The sequence below is a fragment of the Pipistrellus hanaki genome (assembly GCF_964339955.1).
Source record: "Pipistrellus hanaki genome assembly, chromosome: 4".
Lineage (NCBI taxonomy): Eukaryota > Metazoa > Chordata > Mammalia > Chiroptera > Vespertilionidae > Pipistrellus > Pipistrellus hanaki.
Window position 1 is genome coordinate 55,305,113 of NC_140506.1, and position 23,965 is coordinate 55,329,077.

General features: G+C 41.4%; 1 protein-coding gene across 3 annotated transcripts in view; it reads right to left on the reverse strand.

Moving 5' to 3' along the window:
* EFNA5 (ephrin A5) overlaps positions 1–23,965 on the reverse strand; it is a 271,170-nt gene that overhangs the window by 41,026 nt on the left and 206,179 nt on the right. For all 3 annotated transcript variants that reach the window (XM_084881041.1, XM_084881042.1, XM_084881040.1), the window contains exon 2: positions 2,741–3,033. In XM_084881041.1, the coding sequence (XP_084737167.1) occupies positions 2,741–3,033 (293 nt within the window). The remainder of the gene's footprint in view (positions 1–2,740; positions 3,034–23,965) is intronic.

The window sequence follows — 23,965 nt, forward strand, 5'->3', positions numbered from 1 at the left end:
GGAAACCCTTTCACTACTAAAAAGACAGGGAAGGGTGCTCTTGTGGTTCTAAGACACAGTTAAAAATCCAATTTAACTGACCCCAGGCCACCATGCTTCCTGTAAATGAACATCTACTCATCGTTAATTTTGTGCTATTTTACCTTTCATTAAAAAAATGTAATTCAGGTTAAACTCGGTTGTACAGCAAAAAAAGCTCTTGATATTTTGAAGCATTTTGGAACAATTACTTTGACAGGAGCCTCTGACAGTTAAATGACTCCGTTAAATGAATGTTATAGAAGACACGTAATGGTTTTTAGTGAAATATTGAATTTAACCACAAATGAGGAAAAACGAGTCATAAGCACTATGGGTATATTTGAATAATAACATCTTGCTTATGAACCTCCATGGATTCTATAATTTCTAATAATGCAATCAGCTAGTTAGACGGTGAGTATGTTTCCTATCTCAGTGTGCTCTACTCTTTTTTGGAGTTTGCTTTTATGGTGTTATATATATATATATATATTTGTTTTTTCACAGAGAGAAAGAGAGAGGGATAGAGAGTTAGAAACATCGATGAGAGAGAATCATCAATCACCTGCCTCCTGCACACCCCCCACTGGGGATGTGCCTGCAACCAAGGTACATGCCCCTGACCAGAATCGAACCTGGGACCTTTTAGTCCGCATTCTGATGCTCTATCCACTGAGCCAAACCGGTTTCGGCTATGGTTGTTTTTTTAACCTGAGAAACCAATATGAAAATTTGGAAATGCAACAATTTCCTCCTGTATTGGTTTGATACTCTAGAATTAGGCCAATTCATGAGTTGCTGTCCCACAGCTGAAGTCCTCCATTTTCCTCACAAGCTGAATGAGATTCTTTCACAAAGTGAAAAATCGGCAAACGGCAAGAGCCTGCTGCCTGAGAACGAGGGAACTCACTGTACAACAGTGTTTCCTCCATCCGTGGGACTCAACATTCCTTTTATATTTTTAATTTATTTTTTTCTTTATTGATTAAGGTATTACATATGTGTCCTTATCCCCCCACTGCTCCTCCCCCACTCATGCCCTCACCCCCCTGTTGTCTGTGTCCATTGGTTATGCTTAGTTGCATGCATACAAGTCCTTTGGTTGATCTCTCCCCCTTACCCCCGCCCTTCTTATTTTATGGATGGAAGGTGAGATAGTATCAAGGCTCTCACATGTTTTCTCATGACTAAGGGCTGAAATATGCGCTGAAATAATAACACTGGTACTGTTCAATTTCCTTTCTAAATTCAATTCCAACGTAAGTGAGACTGCCATTGTGATAGGGAAATCCAGCTTATAACATTTCTGGAGAAAAAGGGGAGCTGGAAATCCGTGTAGACTTAAAGCATGTGGGTTTGGAGAAAGTGGGGACGCTTGAATTGGAGAAATGAGTTAGAACAGGAATGTTCTTCATCTTGCTGGTCTGGCAAGCGGGTTGAAAAATCAATGCTCAGCACGCTGGGTGGTATCGCTGGGATCGCTACACACCACGAGCAGCTGCACACCCTGATTCTTCACGCAGCTGAGATACAACCTCCAGGGTCCCACCGCTCCCTGCATTCATCTTCATTCAGCAATTGTCTACTAGTATTTATACTTTCATTGCCTCCCGACAAGTCTGCTCCCCACTAGACAGTCACCCTTGAGGACAGGGAGTGTCTGTTCCGCTTGCATCCCCCAATACTTCTGAGCCATGGTGTGCTGCTCAGTAAATGTAATTTTAAACAAATAAACTTTTTTTTTAACTTCTTCAGAAAACATGTGGGAAAGGCCAGATCACTTAAAAATCTGTTATTAGTTCAGATAGAGACCCAGCAGGCTGCTGATATTAGATATGACCTATAACCTTGCTAACTCCATGGGACAGAAGCATGGCCTCACCAGATGACCTACGGAATCTCGGACGACCCCCTGAGCAGAAACCTGCACTATCACACCATCTCAGGGACTTATGCACAGAGCGGTTCCGGAAGTGGCTGTCTGGAATCTATGAGGAGTATGATGCCTGAAGAAGTGATGGTGTATATGGCAGAGAAATACAAGGCCGTGGCAATGTGATTAAGCGAGGTCTGCGGAGAAGGTTTTAGCGCTCTCCCAGGACAGGGTCACTTAATGCTCACAGGTGGGAAACACACTTACACCAGTTCCCTTGGAACCCTTTCTAGATCCTTCTTTATGCTCCTTCCTGTTTAAAGACACAGCTGCTCTTAATAACCGTCTTTCCTCCTTGGTGCAAAGAGAGTATTTATCGTCAGCACACTGACATTTGCAGGAGGGTTGGCTTTCTCCACTGGAAATGTGGATGATTGAAAGGATATTGCTGACACCTGAATAAGAAATCCAATGACTCTAAGCTATGTAAATTTAATTATTTCCGTTAATTTTTTTTTCAGGAATTTCTTTCTCTCCTCTCCCTCCTCCCCCCGACCCCTCAGCTTTGGAGAAGTCCTAGCGATTTTCATTTAAAAGAAATACAAGTCAGCAGTGGTTCACTGAACAGGCTGACATGCAATTTCATAGGGGGAGAGGAGCTGTGTCTTTAATCTAATTTGTGCTCTCAATTCCTGGCTAATGTATCTAGGGACCCTGATGTATGCATTTACAAGGAGACATCTGGGATGCAGAGTCCAGCTCGCTGCAATTCTCTGGAACATGGGTAAAAAATTGCTCTGGATTCCCCCAGCTGCCCCACCACATGATAAATCTGCATATACTCACAGATGTAGAAATATTCCCGGCCTGGCCTGAACTCAAATCCTAGAGAAAAGGGCGTGAAGAGCTGGAATTTCTCGGAGAACTTCAGTGGTCCATTCGGAGAGTGAGGCCGGTTACATTCCCATCGCTTGAAGCCTTTGGAAGTGTGGTCGCAGGCACTGTAGCCGTCAAAGTTCACCATGTAGAGGATGTAGCGCTCGGTCTTGTCTTCTGGGACCGAGTCCTCGTAGTGAGGGCAGAACACATCCAGGTAGTCATTGATGCAGACGTCGATGTGGTAGTCGCCCCGCTGGAATCTGTGGGGAGAAGGAACAGCTGAGGTTAGTCACACAGGAAAGGCTTTTGGGGGCGGTGGTTGAACCATTAACAAGGCCTGCACTAAAAGACTTACTGTAACTTGCTTTTTGTCCCAATGCCATTGTGATTCAAGGCCTGGTTAGAAATGTTATTGTTTGAAATCAAAGAGACAACACGCCAGGGTACAGAGGAATGCTATTGTATTTGTTTCCAAATACCCTACAAATGGAGTCCTTCACATTCATTTTAAGTATGACAGATCCTGATTTGCTGTTTTCCCTTCATCCTTCAAATCGCATATGCTGAAGCAAAGTTTTCTCATTTCTACATAGTGCTTTATTTCATAAATATTTTTGAATAAATGAATAAGTAATTTAAAGAGCAAATAAATGACTGAATTGTTTTTGTGATAATTGAGATCATTCTCAATTTTCTATGCAAACCGAGAGAAGTTTAAAAGCTGGGAAGAAAACTCCTAGAACAAGATGTACATGTTAGAGGAATAGAAACCTAAGGCATAATGATGAAGCAGTGAGTGACTGAGCTAGAGCTGGGATGGAGCCTTCGGATTCTAGTTAGGTACTTCCCTTAGGACAGTGGTCGGCAAATATCAACAGTACAAAGATTGAAATTTCTTTTGTGAGCCAAATTTTTAAAACTTAAACTTCTTCTAATGCCACTTTTTCAAAATAGACTCGCCCAGGCCTTGGTATTTTGTGGAAGAGCCACACTCAAGGGGCCAAAGAGCCGCATGTGCCTTGCGAGCCTCAGTTTGCCAACCACGGCCTTAGGAAATGTGTTTATGACACAAAGTCATTTTAGCTAATCTCTCTCTTATGTAATGCCCTGTCCCTTTCTATATTAAGAAAATTGAAACCATCAAATTTGAATGATTTTCTGCCCATTTCTTTTAATCTTATAGGGCCTGTTCTAGGGCTGGACTACTGAGTAATGAAAGCAGTAAGCCACATGAAAATAACAAAAACTAGAACCACCTCAACCTGAAAGAGTTAAAGTGCACACAAACACACACCATTGCACACATCACACCATGGTCGGCTCCAGTTCTTATCTAACAAAAGCCTTGCTTATTTGTTTTAACTAATATGCTTTTCCCATCAACTGAACCATATTTCTCAGGACCCAGTAATATGTGGAACAGGAATTGGTATGCATATACCTTTCTAAAATCAGGGTGGAAAAGCTAGGGAAAAAATTCTCTGTTTTTAGCTAGTGAGGAAATTCTTCTCTGAGCTCTTAAAAGGTTCATCATAAAATTGTGTTACTGCTGAAATACAACCCCCATAAAGTCATATAATCTTGAAGTAAGGCAGTCTCAGGGTGAACACTTCCCAGTGAGGGCTAGCTAGTCTATTCCATTTTTGTACATCTCGAAATGTTAGAAAGTCTCTTCTTATATTGAGTATAAATCTGCTTCTGTGTAATTTTGATCCAGTGATCCTACTTCTGCTGCCTGAAATTACCAAGAACAAATCTAATTCTTCTTCCACCAGGTAGTCTATAAAACATTTGGAGGTGTCAGCTATATCACTGTATTCTCCTCTCTCCAGACTGGGGAATCCTGATTCCTTTGGTTATTTCTGGTATCTTTCCCAGATTCCTCACTATTCTAATTTCTGACCCTCAGGTCCTCCATTTTCCCAGTGTTCTCCTTAAAATGCTGCACCCAGCCCAGATGATGCAGCTCAGTGGTTGAGCATTGACCTATGTACCAGGGGGTCCAGTTTCGATTCCAGTCAGGCACATGCCCAGATTGCAAGCTTGATCCCCTGTATGGGGCATGCAGAAAGCAGCCAATCACTGATTCTTTCTCAACATTAATGTTTCTCTCTCCCTCCCTCCCTCTCTTAAATCAATAAAAAATATATATATTTTTAAAAGTGCTTCACCAAAATGTAACAAAGACCTTCCATAGGCTATGGTGACTAATGTTCATAAACACTACTACCTTCACTCTAGCTGTTAAATCTTCATTGGCAAAGCCCAAATTCCTTTCTGAAATTCCACATGATAAAAGGGGAAGAGCTAATTTTGAGTGAATAGACTGGTTTCTGCTGCAGGCTGAGTGAGAGCCTCAGAAGCCATCCTCAGCCTCCATTTCCTCGTATGCAATTTGGGATGATGATGATAATAATAATAATAATAATAATAATAATAATAATCTGCCTTGCTAACCTCACATGGCTGCTTCAAGACTGAGATGAGGAAGCATATGAAAAGCACCACATGAATGTGTCGCACTGTTACTATGATCAGGATATATAAAAGTATATTCGAATAGGTAATAATAAAATATTAACTTGGAAACAACATCAGTAAGAGCACACAACAGAAATCAAAATAACCTCATGTTTCCCTTGTTTAAAATCCAAAATCTCTCCTCAAATTTCAAATGATTTGCAAACACTCCAGCTGACCCCTGCATTTGGAAAGCAGCGTGCTGATTCACACAAGGGGAATAAAGAGAGATGGCCAGATTACTTTTCAGCGAGAGGGTCTCCAAATACCACCAACTTTTAAAAACAAACAAACAAAGGGAAAGTGTTTATTTCTGTGTATTTACAATGATCACAGAACCAAGTTTACTTTTTCTTCATTACCGGCAGACAACAATTTGTCAACATGCAAGCAAAGCCTGTGTTGCTTTTAAAAGATTTCTGAACATCAAGGTAACATCACTGCCAAAGTACAAAGAAAAGACACTGCCACGTTCAGATAAAAGGGTGCTGGGCTATGAATCATCAACACTCAAGAGCAGCCTGACAAGCTCTGGACGAGAGCCAGACAGGAGCCGCAGCAGAAGGCAATGCCCAGATGCACTTTGTATTATTATATTATTATTATAGATTTTAAAGACATGCTAGGGGGGTGTTTTTCCTTTCCCTAAGTGTCACTCATTTGAGCTTCTGCTAGCACTCAACACAGCTTAAAAGTAAAAATAAAAATGAAAGCCGCCATTGTCCGGACCCATTCTTATTATTGCTTTAGTCTACAAATTGTCATAGGTCTTTTGGATGCCTCATAGTTAGCTTTCCCTTTCCGACTTTTATCCTTTAATCCTGGTGATAATGTTGCTAAGATTTTCATACAACAACCCATAAGACTGAAGACCTGCTTTATACTGGGTTGACCAGTTATCCTTTTCTGGTGACATTTCTAGGTGGGGTGTTAAGTGAATCACTCTGAAACCTATTTTAAAAAATGGGATTGCCCAGGAATTAGTATTTTCTACTCTTATATTCATACAACAAAATTAAGAAGATGATTCAGCATGAATCTTATGCTAAGTTTCAGATCTTTAATGCAAATTAGTTTACAGACATAAATTTCAAAGGTGGGCCAATATAAACTAAAACAATGAGGACTTCAAACTCATAAAAGGCACCTGGATAATGTACCAAGTACAATCCAAAGAAAAGTTTAGGGTTAAATATTCATATACTGTCCCACATCACGCTCTCTGGCTACAAAGCTATGAACCATTGCTTCCTGGCCTTCCTCTGAAGGAGCACATCCTAGTATGTATGGCTAATATTATTGAGTGCTTATTTTATTACACCCATGAATTCAATTTAACTTCCATCATCAATCCCACAGAATAGACGTTATTTGTATACCACTTAAAGATGAGAAAGCTGAGATTAAGAAGTCAATCAATCCGCTCAATGTTACACAAATGGAAAAAGGTGGAGGGAGAATCCAAACCCAAGCAGCCCACGTTCTGACCTCCGAACTGAAGCTCTCCACTATCCCACTTCCTGAGAGAGTAAGTTGCGAGCATCTAGCTCTTAGGTCTGCTCTATATTCCCCGAGAGGGATTATTCTCTTTCTTGATGGTTTTCAGTTCTCTTCTTCATTCACTGATGCAGCAAATATTTGCCACATCCAAATATGGCTTTAAATATGGTGCATATTACTGAGTGGTTATAAGTGCCTTTTTTTTTTTTTTTTTTTTTTTTTTTTACCATTAAGGAAATGACTTTCAGAGAAGTTGTTATCCTCAGTTTAATTTTCTCCTCAGGAAAGATGTAGCAAGGTTAGGATTTCAACCCAAGTCTCACATGGTTCTGAAGTGTATTCTCTTTCCTCCACAAGGGCTCCAAAGTGTTACCAGTGAACTGCCCTCCTGCAGCTTGTACTGATCTTCTAGGAAAGCCTGCTGCAAGGCTGAGTGTGTTGATCCACTAGGTTGATCCCACACTCCTAAACTGGAGGCAGAAGGATGCAATCGAATTTAGAATAAGCCTCAGATCACAGAGTCAGCACCCAAATCACACACACACATCACTTCAGTCTTTCCTAGAATAAAGTGCTGTTAGGCTTTCTCATAAAAATATATATTTTTTCCATCCGGAAACAGCTTTCATGAGCTTTAGCTCATTTTAAAAGAGCAAATTGACCTCAAGGAAGAATGATTCCACATGCCAGTATTTACAAATACCATGGGTAGCACGACCTGTTTTAACACACCTGTAAATTTCTCAGAAATATGTCCTTTTTACTCTTCATTCTTAATGTCATCCATTGTATCTATGGATCTCTGCCTCTCTGAGATCACTGTATATTATGAACGTATTGCCCACAAGCCAACAAGAATTATAATATAATCTCTGCTAAATTGTCACAGTGGATTATAATATAAAGGCATGCATAGTTATGACACTTGGAAAAGTGATTGTGTTGGAGTAAAATGATTGCTAACCTGGTTGTGTTCTCATAACACAAAAATATCAAGTGCCCAAAACATCTCATAAGCTTAGAATGATGGCTCTTGTTTTCTACTGGGTAACAGATCAATGCTCCTTATAACATACTAAACAGTACATGTACTCTGTTATGGCAAAAATACATTGTACATATTAATCAATTGGCAGAAGACTGGTTGAAAATGTCATACATAATATGGAAGGGTCATTTCAGTTAATTAAGAAGAAGAAAATTCTGCATGGAAACTTGTTCTCTGTAATCAGCTTAATTACCAAAAATGAATTATGTACTTTATGATAGTTCTTTTAAAAAACGTTTTTATTGTCTTTAGAGAAAGGGAGGGAGAAGGAGAAACATCAGAGAGAGAACATCATTGATTGGCTGTCTCCTGCATGCCCCTAATGGGGTCTGAGCTCAAATCCCAGATATGTACCTTGATCAGGAATAGAACCGGTGACCTCTTGGTTCCTGGGTCAATGCTCTATTGCTGAGCCAAGCCAGCAGGGCTACAGTAGTTCCTGATGACCCAGAGGCTGCCTGGAGGACTGGGGAAAAACACCACCACCACATCTGAGGGCTTTGAATAGCAAAAATAACAACCACAGTTGGGACTGAGCTAGAAAGCCTATATGCAGATGTGTATTTGTCTTAGCTTGTCTTCAGTATTTACCCGATTCCATAGGTAAATACAATTTTGATTATAGATCAACCGAACGTCTTGTACGTATGCATATATGCATAACCAATGGATAAAAGACACTGGGGGGGGGGGGAGCAGGTGAGGGCATGTACTGGGGGGTAGGGGAGGCTGGGAGGTCTATGGGGGTGGGGGGGAAAGGAGACATATGTACCACTATTTGTAATACTTCAAACAATAAAAAAAATTTTGATTATAAATTTAAAACTATTATTATCTCTCTCCTTATTTAACCTTTCTGAAGAAAGTGAATCATGAATTGAGTCTCAAAAATCAAATGAAATAAAGACAATAGAGATGAAGTAACAGTTGACAATTTGCCTTTTCCTTGAGTCACCAACAATGAAGCCCTATTTCTGAGATAGGGACTAACACATTGTTTCATGCTCACAGTTAACCTGAGCCATAAGGATCATGCTCCTCCAAAGTAATTTATTTGTTAACTTGGGTCCCTCCATGGAGGACATGTAGTCCTTGAGTGTTCCAGTCCTTCATTTCCTTTCGGCTATGGCTAATAGACAGCGCTTGCTTTTTTTTCCAATGGGCGGTTTGCATGTCATTGACCTTCCTTCCTCCTCTGCCACCATATGCTCTCCTGATGCCAGACTGACAACCGGGGAGGCCAAGACCAAAGGACACACAGGCAATGCCGTGGGACTCAGGCTGCAGAGGAGCAGCTCGAATCACCCTTCCTTCTTCATCCTCAGCCATTTTCCCCGGCAGTGTTCCTCCCCTCATTCCACCCTCATTTGCTAAAGCCAAAATGCGTTTTATTTTAGTCGCTGGAAGGGGAAGGGCATGGTGCATATTTAAAATGTTCTAAACTGGCCTTCAGCATATGTTGCTGGCACAGCAGAGAGCCTGCTTCCAGGGAAATATGTACAGAGGTATTTTTATCAAGCAGCTCCTGAGTGAAGTTTCTGCACTCCATAAATATAGAAACAGCATTACTGAAAGGAGGCAGAGTGCTTATGGGAGGTTAGGAAGCTGTGAGACACTTTATCCTCCCTTCATGTAACATTTGAAAGGATCGAATAAGGAAAACATTATTTATCATGAACCAGATAGTTGATTTTTACATTTTCAATGTATTTTAATCTGTCAAAGAGGTGCTTGTCGAAATATTCCTACAATGTCACTTCTTTAATTACAAGGCCACTTAATATATTACATTCTGAAATTGAAATGTAAAAGGAGATGATTTATGGTCAAAGATTAAGCACATTTATCAGCTTAGGGTTCCTCCCAAATTTTAAGCTAAATCTAGAGTGAACATATCTTGGCAGCACTGTCTTTCAATTTTACTATTATTGATTTAAAGACTAATTTCAGAATGAGATGTCTTTTTTTAACCAGAGGAATTTCTCATTTGTCCTGGGGGCCTAATGGGCTCTGCAGGAGTCATGGGCTTTGGGTTATGAATATGTTCTGTGAGGAGATGAGCAGAACGGCAGCCGCTGTTGCATAGCATGTCTCTTCTTGTCTCCTTCTGCCACTCCTTTCCGCACAGAATGCAAGCCTTCTGGCTTTCCTATCCAAAGTCTGAAGATGCTCTTTTTTTTTTTTTTTTTTCTTCTCCCCCCCCCCCCACCCCCCCCCCCCCGTTACTGTTTTCTTGCAGAGGTTAAAGCATGGATATAAAAAGCAAATCAAACCTGAGGTAGATAAATAATAATAGCAGTGCTGGCGGGGGGGCTGAAGAAAGATTTCTTTTACTGATTTTAAATGTGTCTCCTCTCTCAAGGGCTAAAAACATGTCTAACCTCTCAAATGTATTGGTAATTGACCTTCATTTTTCGGCTCTGGGATAGTCAGCATGGACAGTTTCACTGTCACCAGGCTAGGTGTTAAGGCTGAAGGAGGTATATAGAACAAGAAGACCGAAACACATCATTCCAGGAAGCCCAGCCCAGCTCTTCCAGGCTCTAGAACACACCCATCATAACAAAATCCCCACAGGACTGAAGAGCTTCACGTTGAAAAAAATACTACTCAAGGGTGAATTTCAGAGATGTGTCCTATGTACTGGTTTGCAGTAGAAATGTTGTATGCTACAACACATACATTTTCACCCAACAAAGCACAAGACACTGAACAAAATGTTTAGGGCCCAGAGCTGGTGCTCCATTCATCCACTAATGGAAATTCCAGTCAAGCTTCGCAGCATGGGAGCTTTGCTTTGAATTCAGCAATGGCTGGCAATAGGAATCAGACATATTTACTTGGTCAGATACTTAGAATTTATTCACGGTTTAGAATACTAACCTGTTGCTCCCCCCCCCCCCATATGTATGCATGTTCACAATTTGATTAAGCAAGTGATTTTAAAATCCCCCTTTAATACTAATTCTTCATATCATATAGATGGATACAAATCTCAAACAGCTTTCACTTGTTGCTTTCCAATACAAGACACACCAGTCAGAGTGACTTTTTGAGATCGGTATCTCCCAGGAGGAATACCTGTTTCAAATTCAGGGCCCACAAACTGTTCTCTCCTCCAGTGTTTTCACTCATTTGGAGTTTGTTTTATTAGCTTGACTGAGGCGCTCCAAAGGAAACAAAGCATTAAATTGGCAGAGCCTAAATAAGACTTTCCTTCAGGAAGGGCCTGGGAGCTCTGGGTGACAGTCTAATTGCTTCTAAACCCTCACCAAGGCCTCGGGCATCGAGTAAGAATGTGTCAACATCAATAGGCCAAGTCAGCCAGAGAATTAACCAGGCAGAGTTCTACAGCCCCAACAATCACAGATCACTCCATATGGTTTTGGAAAAGGGATTAAAAAAAAAGAAGTACCGTCTGGCAATCAGAATATGTCCTAAGAGGTCAGTTCCACAATGCAAAACAGGCTTTTCCCGACTCCTGGAGGCTGGGAGCTTCCTGAGAAGGCTGCCCTTCATGCCCTAAGTCCTCCTGAGTTTTACATTGTGTCAAGCACACAGAGCAGAGCACCTGCCACATACACACAGGTCCTGAGGCGGACGCAGGAAATCATTGAGCAGGTTATCCAGCCAGTATCCTAGGGAAATGGATTAAAGAGAACGGTTCTGTTCAGGGGTCCTGGGAGTCAATCAAATAAATAAGCCAGACTGCTTACGCACAAGTAGTCCTTCTGTATCCTACTGGGACGGAGTAACCCCGTGGAATTGCAGGCTCCTTCTAGTTCCAATAATAAAAACATAGCCAAAGCACTCTAACAAATGTCCTTTCTACTAACCGACTTAAGTAATGATTTAATAGTTCTCAAATACTGGTGTGCCAACAGTGAAATAAATATTTGTATTATGGCTTAATGATAACTTATCGGGATCATTACCCATTAAGTCTGAAATGTGGCCTGGACTTTTCAGAAATCGGGGTGGGGTATTTGAGATCTCTGTGGCATGGAACTAAACCCTCTTAACCTATTATTAAACAAAGGCAGAAACACCAAGCTGGAAGAAAGAAAATGCATGTCTATGGCTTCCTTCTGTTTGATTTTCATACAGCCAGGGGAAACATATTTGGTGATGCTGGGGCACAGTAATAATAAGTACTTCACACCTAGTTTCAGGATCTAAAAGCAGACATGATTGCTGCTTCTATGTAAATTAGCATGTGAAAGAAGTTAGTTTATCCCTTTGGTTAGAGCCCAGTGAGTGGTTGGATATAAATCTGGGATCAGGAAAAGGCCAAGGTGAGAAAAGAAGAAATCTGGGGTCACAAGAAATCAGGTGGTGGGTATAGTCATAAAACATACTGAATATTCAAGGAAAATGCATTGATGTACAACAAAACAGGGGACTACACTGAAAGCAAGTCACTGTAATTACTGCTATAATACAGGGGTGGGCAAAAGTAGGTATTTTTGTATTTTTACGCAGGACCTTTTTTTAAAAAAATCAATCTATATATATAAAAGGCTAATGTGCAAAGTGTCCCCATGGGAGTTTGGTTTGGAGACTGGGAGTTCTAAGTTCCATTGCTCACTGTGTTGTGTGCTGACCACCAGGGAATGAAGGTAGGCCCCAACCAGCAGCTGGGGAAGGCCCCAGCAGTAGCTGGAAGGCCTCCATCAGCCCTGATCCCAGCCAGGCCTAGGGATCCTACCCATGCACAAATTTCGTGCACTGGGCCTCTAGTATAAGCTCCTTGAAAATAGTGCTGGTGTTTCCTCATCTCAATATTTCTAACACTTAGCACAATGCCTGAACACTGTAGTGACTGAGAAATGTCCAGAGAAGGGATATTGTAGCTGAAAGATATACCTAAAAACAGAAAAACTGTGTATAGTGCCCAGTAATCTCCTTCTGTGTCCTGGGTCCCAGGTCAAATTTTGAGTAGTGCTAAATAACGTTATAAACAAAGGCCAGGATCACGAAACAAAAACATGGCCGACTGCAAAAGGGAAAAAAAAAAAAGGAAAATGATCATCAGGACTGTTGTTTGAGCAATGCTAGAAAATGATGCCTTGCCGAGTAGACAACTTAAGCACCTAAGGCAGAATGAAAGTTTTTCTCTTGTCATTAAGTCCTCTATTCAATTACCATTTATCGGGGTAATTAAACACTGGAAAGTGATGCCAGGCTAATTGTTAGATTATGATAATTACATGTCTTTGCTATGCTACAGCTGATCAAAATAAGATGTGGTCCCATGCACTTAGCTAAAGCTGCTCTGTAATAGTCAAGACTTTCACAGAGCGCTAGGCCATTTATTACTAATTCATTACAAACCAGGCGGAGAGGCTTATTATTTGTAATGCTTCTTTCTCTTTCCTACCTCCTCTGCTCCCGGCCCCCACACAGTCTCCTGGAACAAAACTCCCAAAAGGTTAAGCACAAACTGCTGCCTCGCACTGGCCCATTTCCATCCCAATTACACAGCTGAGCGGCATTAGGTGCCTCTATTTGAGAGGGTTCATCAGACTGCTTCACAAAATCCTGCAACCGCCTATCACATTGGCAGGAACATCCAAGGCTCCCTCTTTCAGCCTCTGCCAACCACTGTTGGGCTCCGAGCTGTGTCCCAGCAACCACGAGCTGGCAGTCCAGAGGATCTTTCGGTTCTGAGGCTCTCTTCTGTTCAGGTCAGACCTACACCAAGCCGGGATATGCCCGGGGATGGCTCCAGTTAGCAGGGAGCATGGGGAGTACAGACTGCGCCCCTCCTGCTGGGACATACTGTCTCTGTTCCCCAGGCTGGGGTCAGGAAATAGAAGCACCTTTCTCAGGGACCGCCTACTGTCACCTCAAGGCTACCAGAGAGAGAGAGATGCAAATCCTTGTAGAGAAAGACTAGAACCAATCCTTTGTTCTTAGTCCTTCTGGGGGTTAGAAATCCCTCCTTCCACCCCTCAACTAGCACACAGGTATTTGAGATTCTTCATTTGGCTTTATCCTGAGACTTCTCAAACTCCCCCCCTGGCAACCATCTTCACATTGTGTTTACATGTGTCATGGCTAGGTGGAGGAAGCACCGAGGAGTGTCCTGTTCAAAGTTTAATAACTGCTCCAATGTCCATGTGATGGTATGGGTCCCTGATTTAGGATTTTGTGTCTCCCATTATTTGGGCAGTGTTATGGACTGGAATGCTTGTGTCTCCACTTCCCAAATGCATATGTTGAAACCCCAATCCCCAATGTGACTGTATTTGGGGGTAGGGCCTCTATGGAGGTAATTAATGTTACATGAGGTTATAAAGGGTAGGGCCTTGATCCAATAGCATCAGTGTCCTTCTAAGAAGAGGCATGAGAGGAGACTTGTGTCTCCACTCTTCTCTCCCAGGATGTGCCTCTGTAAGCCAGGAAGAGGACTCTTGCCAGAAACTGATCCTGGTAACTTCGACCGGGACTTCTCACCTCAGAACTGTGAGATAATTTCTATTGTTTAAGCCACTGTCATTTTGTCATGGCAGCCTGAGCAGACTAATACAGGCACAGCTTAAAATTTAATTAATGGTAGAGCTGGGGTGAGGTGGTACTGAATTACATTCCTGCCAGGGACACATCAGAGATATAAAGAATCAATGAGGCAATGAGGCAATGATGGCCAGGAAAGAAGAGAGTGCGTGGGAGGGAAGAGAGCAGAGTTGAGCCAATGCTGGCACCCCAGTGCCCCACACGTGGGAGACACTCATGTCCATCTGCTATTCTGAGCAAATGGCTGGTCTGAGGGGAGAAGACACATTATTTTCCCAAGTAAGGATAGTTTCACCTCTGAAATTAACTCATGGCACCATGAAAACGACTGTATTATCACCCAGCAACTGTGTTATCTCACTGTTTCAGCAAGGCTTTCGCCCAAAGATAGAGTGAAGGGTGTTACAGAGAAGTCACATACTCCATTTTACCAATCCTTGACCCTGTAAATTAAAATAGAATATGCTGTCACCTTTTAAAAATCACATTAAGTACATTCTGGGGACCAAACAAACCGCAAGGTACCTCTGTTAACACCAGAATACATAAAACTGTCATTCTGCGCCAACATTTACTGGTGGCCTGTGGCTTAGGACTGGGGAGCAGGGGTACTTTGGTTCATCACATAAAAATGGTTTTGCACTACTTAGTATTACTATTTCCTCCCCACGCTCATTAAAAGGATATTCATTCATTCAGGTGGATTCTCTGCCTACTTTTATAGCCTGGGCCACAGAACGATACATGCAAGAATAATGCAATCATAAAAAAAATAATAATAATAATAATAAGAAACTAAGTGCTCTATCCCAGAGAAAAATAAGGCAGGGAATAAAAGAAACAATTCACCGTTTACTTTTTTAGAAATAAACCTCAACACTTTAGGGGATTCTCAAGTGCTCTGATATCTCTATGTGCTTTAAGGCTTATCTGTGTCAACGGCAGAGAATAGAGGTGATGTTTTCCCCCCTGCCCCTTTCATTTTTGTAAGTTCTACTTTCAAAGTGTCTACCTTGGAAAAGAGCTACAGTTCAAAGCAAATGCACATGACCTTCCTCTTGAACTTTCAGAATTTTTGGTCCTGCTATGAGCTCTGAAGGAGCCACTTGTGGGGACTGTGAGGTTTTAGAGGGATGGTTAGTGCCAAGACACAAAGATGATGAAATAAGAGGTGATAATGGGCTCTCCACGCTGAGTGACAACTCAGCACCATGAGACTTCAGAGACAGGGTCACAACTGGCTTTCCTCAGCACTCAGAAGTACAATCCCAGATCCCAATGTTTCTTTCACAGGCACCTTAATGTTTTATTGCTATTCAAATGGTTCAAGTCCGAGGAGGTGAGGGGAGGGGGCGGGTGAGAGAGAGAGAAATGAGAGCTGTGGAGTTACAAACTCAAGTGTTGATGAGCTGGGTCAAAAACCACAAAGGTGATGTATAAAATGTATTAAATACTAAAGGAGCCTGGATCTTAGCACAGAGTCTGTACCCAGTTGAAGATAACTGTGACTCACTGATCAATTTATTTATGGAATAGGGCGATTTCATTTATTTATATTTTAATTCAACATCTATCTACTCTGTGCACATCAAATATTTAATTAAAATAAAATTAAAATAAAATTAAAAGAAATTTTAAAATAATTTAATTAAAATAAATTAAAAAAAAAACTTAGATTTGTTTTCCACTCTATAAATGTAGTGTACTTCTCTCCCCCCTGAATCTGAGAGATGTGTATAGGCAAAAAGAGAATTCCTCCTGGTACTCCGGGCTAGATTTTCTGTCTCGGAGCAATCTGTAGCGAACAGATTCACAACAGCAAGACCCACCCAAGAAGGATTTAAGGAATCTAGTTATTATCTGAAAAGCCCCAGTCTTGGTCATCAGGGTGCTGGTTACTATGGCTTTATGAGCATGACTAGGAAGGGTAACATGACATGGGCAGGCTAAGCGGGCAGCATAAAAGCACCATCCAGGAGGCTGAAAAGGGCATGTCCACCATTGGTGCTGTTCAGCTGCCCGATGCTGCACTCACCTGCGGAGAATATTAGAAGGAAGTGAGAACGGTGTCCTGGCGGCAGCAACGCCTCTCCCTTTGCCCCTTTGGACAGGAAAGCTGAGCTGGAGTTGTGTTCACTCCGTGACTGGGTGACACTTACACACACCTCTGCTCAGGTGAATCCTAAGAGCTGACAAACTATTCTAATCCTCTAGAGCAGTGTTTCCCAAACTTTTGACATATGTGTACTCTTTCTATAATTTTCGTAACGCTGAGTACCCCTTGTACTCATGAGAACGTAGAATTAGGCACAGCTAAGCACGGTGCAGTGCATATCCCCACCAAACTCTGGTGCAATGCGTACCTCCACCAAACGCTTCCCGTACCCCTGGGGGTACACGTACCACACTTTGGGAAACACTGCTCTAGAGGAAATAAAAGAAAACTTAGGCACTATGGGAAGTGCTTCTGTTTTGCTCTAACTCTGAATTTCTGGCATATAAACTGAAGGGATAAACTTACACATGCATAATAGCACTTCCTGGTAGAGTATTAAACTTAGGGGTGTGTGTTTAAATCAGGATGGTGGCTTGAAGATTAAAATCTTTCAAGATATTGGAGATGTTTGGAAGTATATGGAAACTGCTCTTTTCTGTTACACAATTAGGACATTTAAAAATTCATATCACAGGAGAGAAAAATGTTGGTTCTAATGACTAGAAAAATGTATAAGACAACTCAAAATTAGATACATCACTACTTATTTCTTAGTCGTAAATTGCAACCCAGTATCCCCACGCACTCACTGAATTAAAAATTGGATTCTCAGCATGATATTTGCAGCTAAGTATTTATGTACACCACTGAATCTATGGATTCCTCTCACATAGAACTTCTTTGTAACTGGCTTAATGTAACTACCACCACAAGTTACTGGAGTTGGCAGTGGCAACCTCCCCACTACTTAAAACACCAGGTTATTTGCCGTTGTAAGCCTACAGTGCTTTCCAGTGTCTTAACCTACAGTGATCATCAATTCCTCTTAATGTATACAGCATGCGTGACCGAGGGTCGTGAATAGATGCTCTAGTTTTCCCTCAGCTCAGGGTACTCCATAATCATTTCCCAGGAACCCTCTTTCTGCCCAGACATACAAGTGGAAGGAACTTTGAGGCACCATCTCATCCAGCTGTTTCCTTTCAGGACTGTTAATTATCTAGACTCTTAAAAAAACCCTCCAGGGAAAATTTGAGTCTTAAATAGAAGCTCTTCCCAGGCCCCTAGATGTCATTCAAAAGTCAACGCATAAAGCAATTCTCTATTCAGGGGCATCCAGCCTCCAGTGTGGTTGAGGGCATTTCCGTCCCCCGGCCCTGTAACTAGGTTTGAGAGAAAAATAGAGGAAATTTAGCTCATGTTTTCCTAGGAAAGTCGAGCTGATTGTATTATCGACTGTCTACTGCATTAGCAATTTCCAACTGAATTACAAACTGTTTCCCTGCATTATATTGCTATTGTTCAATACCATTTTCATTGCCCTAATGAAACAAAGCTATATAATATAACCATAAAGTACTGATTACAGTTAACCATAATGGAAGAGAGTGAAAGAAAGACCCATTTTTAAAATATGCAAAGGAAAAAATAAGAAATGCTGATCCTCAGCAGACACTTTTTTAAAAAAAACCTTTTCGGCTTTCTGGATTGAGATCCAAACAACACTGACAAATTAATTCTTCTTTTGCTTCCAACAATACAGATGCTATTTCCCCTAGGGTAGTATTTCTACAAGATTTCCCGAAGAGCACAAGTTGGCCAGGTGCTAAAAAGTAAAAAATAAATAAATAAATAACAATGTGAATTTTACACATCTTAAACAGTGCCTACTGCAGACCAGAGTATTTATTCCTTAGAATGAAAGAGGATATCCTAATTTTCCCCTGGCTGCAGGTCTCTCCCTGACGACAGCAAATGCCATTATGAAACCATTAGGGTGTTTCCTATTGGCCCATATTAAATCAACCAGCAACACACAAATGATCAGGTTGCTGTGCTGGCCTGAGGGCTGCCCAAGTGAGATGGCAAATCCATGGCTGAGATTTCTGCCTTTTAGCAAAGGCAGTGAAGGTTGCGTGGCAGCCCCTGATACGCCCTGCTCCTTCTCCCACAGACAGAAGCAGCAAACAAAGAGACGGAGGGAACAGGAAGAAGTGGTCGAGAAAATGACTTAGTATTGCTAATTGTCTTATGGCCAGAAGCTGCAGTGCCAGCCAGTCACTTGCTACCCTCTGATATTGCCACAGCTACCATCCCCCAACCCCCACCTCCACCAAAAGTTGTACGACTGGTACAGTTGACCCTTGAACAACGTGGGAGTTAGGAGCACTGAACCTCCATGCAGCTGAAAATCCACATGTAACTTTCGACTCCCCCATAACTTAACTACTGTCAGCCCTTGGCATCTGTGGATTCAAACCAACCTCGGGACAAAAACACCACTTTCTATTTGCAGGAGGAAAACCGCAGATGAAGGGCTGGATGTATTTATTGCGGGAGGTTGGGGGCGGGGACCTACATGTAAGTGGATCTGCACAGTTCAAACCCATGTTGCTCAAGGGTCAGCTGTATAATGGAGAACAGAGCACACTGCTCTCACTCCTCAAGAATTCTGTGAGTTGAGATGGTGATGTGATGAAGTTACCATAGATGCTGCAGTGGTAGACGCTGGTCTGTGGCTGCACAGGTCCCAGACACCAAGACGTTCTGTACCTGAAAATCCTGCCTGCTGTTTCCCCAGTGGATATGGTGTAAGTGTAGAGAGCATTGGATCTCAGGATCAGAGACTTCTTCCTCCAAGACAAACTCTGGTCACTCACGGAACAAACCTTCCCTGAAGATCTTTGTGTATTTCTGTGAGCAATACTGACAATAATGCCATCCATGTAGACACAACAGGCTGGTTTCTACACACTGCACTTGACACATTGCTCTGATTTCAGTGGTTCAGAACAGTCACCTCAATGCTCAACTTCCTGGCATTTTCTAGTTTCTGATCCCTTCTAAAAAGGTAAAAAATAAAAGGCGGTATGCTAGAACTCTTTTGCTAATATGTATTACTTGAAAGATAGAAGAACATGCATTTCTCTTTTCTTATTAGAGTGATAATTTATGCAGGTTCATTTGCCGTTTGTGGCTATTGATTGGGTTCTTGTTGTCTCATCTCCATTAGAATCCTCGCTGACTTAACAATAATGCAAAGCCAGACACATTTATACAGATTGGTAGATGCTCATGCATCCACAGCCTATCCAAATGTTTGCATAAGCAAGACAGTGGGTGACACGGCGAACCATTTCACTTCATCACATCAGAACAAAATTATCAAAGATGAGAATACTCAATGGTTGAACTTCTCTTTTCACTTTTAAATAGCCATATGCAAACATTTGAAAGAAATCATGTGCTTTGGGCTTGCTGAAATCAAAACAAAGTGCAAACTGAGATTACAGATTATAAAAGCAACAGGCACAGCTGCCAAATGCAGGACAGGAATGTCTCTCCTTTTCCAAATTCATGTGTCAGTCCGGCAAACACAGAAGTAAACTATTCTTTAATGTTAAAACCAGCAAAAGGGCTCACCCCCGGGAGAACAATGTGCAGACATGGTTTGCTAGGTAGTTGCTCCCTGTCTCAAATAATGCTTTTACTTAGTGCTTTATTCTGGAGGAAAAAGTATGTATGTATATGTCCCCACATGTTTTTCAATATTTATTAGTTTAAGTGCTTTCTGTTTATGGGTTCAAATAAATAAATGTAGTTTTAGTCTCGAGACTAATGGTAAAATAACAACTTAAATCTGAAGTGACCCATAAGCTGCTGATCACAGGACAAAAAAGTAGATGGAATGCCATCTTCAGTTATGATTTTTCATCCCCAAAGAATATTTCAATCCAGTTGGTACAGAACACACATGTGATCTATTGAAGGGGTTGTTACTTTCTTCTTGTTCCCACTGCACTAATTTACCCAGATTCAAAAATAAAGAGGGGGAAAGTCCAGTAAAAATCTGTTTCAATGACTGGCACCATGGATCTGACAATGTAGAATCACAAGAGGCGGAGTACATGATCGGGGAGTCGTCCCAGCTTATTGAGCATTCTAGAATTGCTCAGGAAGGGATGTTCAACAGGGGCCGAGGGACATCTGAACAGGTGTGGAGTTCAGCCACCCAGACCTCTCTAAGGATGCTTGCAAATGTCCAGGAACACTGATAGCCATTCTCTGAACCACTTGGGAGGTGTCACTAATAGAAAGTGGAAATCAGAATGGAAAGAAAATTTCACTTCCAATCCTCCTTGTGGCACCTGGCTTTACAGCACATATGTTTTGTTAAGTTTGCTAATGTCCGGTGGCTATCAAGGAAACCGGAGTTGATTAAAGATATTTCAACTTATATTTATTTCCCAGACTTTGTAGACACCCATCTGATAACTGAGAAGAAACAACCATTTTTATCATTTGTGGCAGGCAGCCTAAGAACAAATCAGAGAAAGGGACAGGGAGCCATCTGACTAGTTTCATATATGGGCTCTGCTACCGCCAACTGTGTAACCTTGGCAAGTTCCTTTACCGTTCCATGCCTCAGTTTCCTAGTTCAAAACTGGAAGAACAATAATAATGCCTCACTCCTAGGGCATTTGTTAGGATTAAATAATTAAATGAGTAAATTAGGACTGAATGTAAAGTGCTTAGTGCTTGACAAGTAGTACAGGTAAAAGAAACATGTACAATTATTTACAAAAAATATTTTTTTGTACAATTATTTACAAAAAATATTTTTTTCACCACTGAAGACAAAGAATTTTACTACTTTGAAAAGCATATTGAGAATCTCGGATCTTTAGAGATAAAAATTCGACAGTCATTGCAACATCTGACTAGATAGAATGTAAGTATAACAAGTTTCTGATAATAAATGGAAAGTGATTTCTATAAGAAGTTTACAGAATGGAGAGAATATGCTGACTCATGGGAGGGACTGCCTATGATACAAAAAGACAATTCAGTCGCCTTTTGGAAGTGTGTTGAATATATAAATACACGGAGGACAGATGGGCAGTTGCCTATGCAGTGATTTCTGGAACAAAAAGAAATGCCTTCCCAAAAGTGAATTTCAGTTCTTAAATATGCGTGAAGTGTTATTTTGCCTGAGGAGGGAAATCTTACCTGCCAGCTATTGCGTTAACATATTTTCATTTCTCTGACTCATTAGTACCCGTCACCTAGCCCAGTTAAGGCCTGTGAGACACTAGGGAACAAACAAGGCGGGTAAATTTTGATAAGTGTAAGTGCTCTGCAGGGTTTGGAGAACAGACCCCAGGGAAGGGTTATGGGATGGAATGACAGATGCAGGTGATACTAGAGAAATAATTGAGACTTCCTAATTCTGCTGAGGTCAACTCACCAGATTGTCATCACAAAGCATTAGATCAGTGGTTCTCAACCTTTCTAATGCCTTTCTAACTGTAATTTTGCTACTGTCTCCACCCACAGGTTGAGAACAGCTGCTGTAGAGCCAGAGTCCATTGGAAAACACAGATATTTACATTACGATTCATAACAGTAGCAAATGACAGTTATGAAGTAGCAATGAAAATAATTTTATGGTTGGGGGGGGGGGTCACCACAAGATGAGGAACTGTATTAAAGGGGTTCAGCATTAGAAAGGTTGAGAACCAGTGCATTAGAATAAATACCATTTCTCAAAAGGTCTGTTTTAACTTAAACTTTAAAGTTCCACTTCACTTGAGCAATATAATGATTACATTGACCTTCCATTGTTACTTAATTTGATTGACTTTTCACATATTTATGTCCTGTCTCTTTTCGTTAATTCGTTTATTCAATACAAGTATATTGATTGCCTCCTACAGCTCAGGCATTGTGCAGGATGTGGAGAAACCAAAATGAAGCAAGACATAGTCCTGGCCTAGAAGAACTGACAATCTAGTGGGGGGACAGTAGCACAATAAATCACTGCAATAAAATGTGATAAATGCAAGAGACATTTGTACCAAATCCTTGTGGAAAAGAGGAAACAGCAACAGGCTCTCAAAGGGATTATGAAGACCTCACAGAGGAGCCAGGTCTTGGAAGATGGACAGAATTATCCCCAAGAGAAGGCGAGGGGGTGAGTTTCCCAAGGGAAGGAGAGAGTTACAATCCCCAGAAGGCTTGAAAGCCTGTTGAGTGAGCAAATGAGGCTACCAAGGGAGGTGAAAACTTTATTTTGAAAAAGGAGCGAGGCAGGAAATGAAGAACCAGAGAAGAGTTTTGAGAAGGTGCAGGTCAAGATTGGATTTGCATTTTAAAGTGATCCTTCTCTTAGCCCCCAAGAAGACAGGTGGGTGAGGAGAGAGTCTGGAGAAGGAACATCACAAAGACTCAACTCAACAGACCTGGCAGACAAATGCACAGACACTGCAGGCATTAGCTGAGGATCCTTACTCCCCTGCACTTGCCAATAAGCTATTCACATATTCGTCCATTCAGCAACAACCTGTAGGGCCCTATTTTGTGCAAGGTGCTCTGTGTCCTGAAAATAAAGTCAGACACACAAACTCTTTACTTCAGTTCCTTATGACTGCCTCGGTAGGACAAGCTTGAAGTAGGGCATTTGTGGGGTTGAAGAAAAGGACATAAATAAGAGATATGTTAATGACAGGCAGAAACACTGGAAGAGCATTAAAAGTAGTCCTTAATGTTTTGTTCATTATTTGGCAGCACTTATATGGCCACATGTGCTAAAAGTTAATATGTGTGACCGAAAGAACAATGAATATGAAGTTTAAGACTTGGGTTTAAATACTGTCCCTGTGTGAACTGTGCCAGTCACTTAATCTCTCTGTATCTCAGTTCTTTCTTTAATCTATGAGTTTATTGATTTTAGAAAGGGAGAGAGAAACACTCATTAGAGAGAGAAACATAGATTGGCTGCCTCCTGCAAGGCCCCTACTGGGAATTGAGCCCGTATAGCAATAAAACAGCAACCTCTCAGTACATGGGATAACACCCAAACAATGGAGCCACGCCAGCCAGGTTCATTTAATTTTAATAGATGAAAAGCTACATGTCGTACAGTGCTATTTCAATTCAATATAGAGATCATTTAAAATAGTGAGTATGTTTTTCGTGACTGATTCATTTTAGAAACTGAATGATCAGACATGGTAGAATATGAGATTACACCCAATTCTGTGCCGGGGTTTCCTTTCATTATATCTATTTCGTTGGCCTGAGGAACAGCTGACATAGCATCTAGCACTCCGGGGCACAAGGAGGCCATGATGACTGAGAGACTATTGTCTGGTCAGGAAGGTTGGGAGAACAACAATAAGGTCACAATCAAGAAAAAGATTCCACTATTTCCTCATGAACAAGTGGCAGAACTAGGAACCACTTAGGTGATGATCACTGACAGAAATGTCACCACTGATTAAAAGCTATAAGAAAAGCTGTAAAGTATATTACATCATCATTCCCCCACCCCCCACCTCACACCCCCCATACCTGCTCTCAAACCTACTGAAGGCAGAAGTAGCCCTGT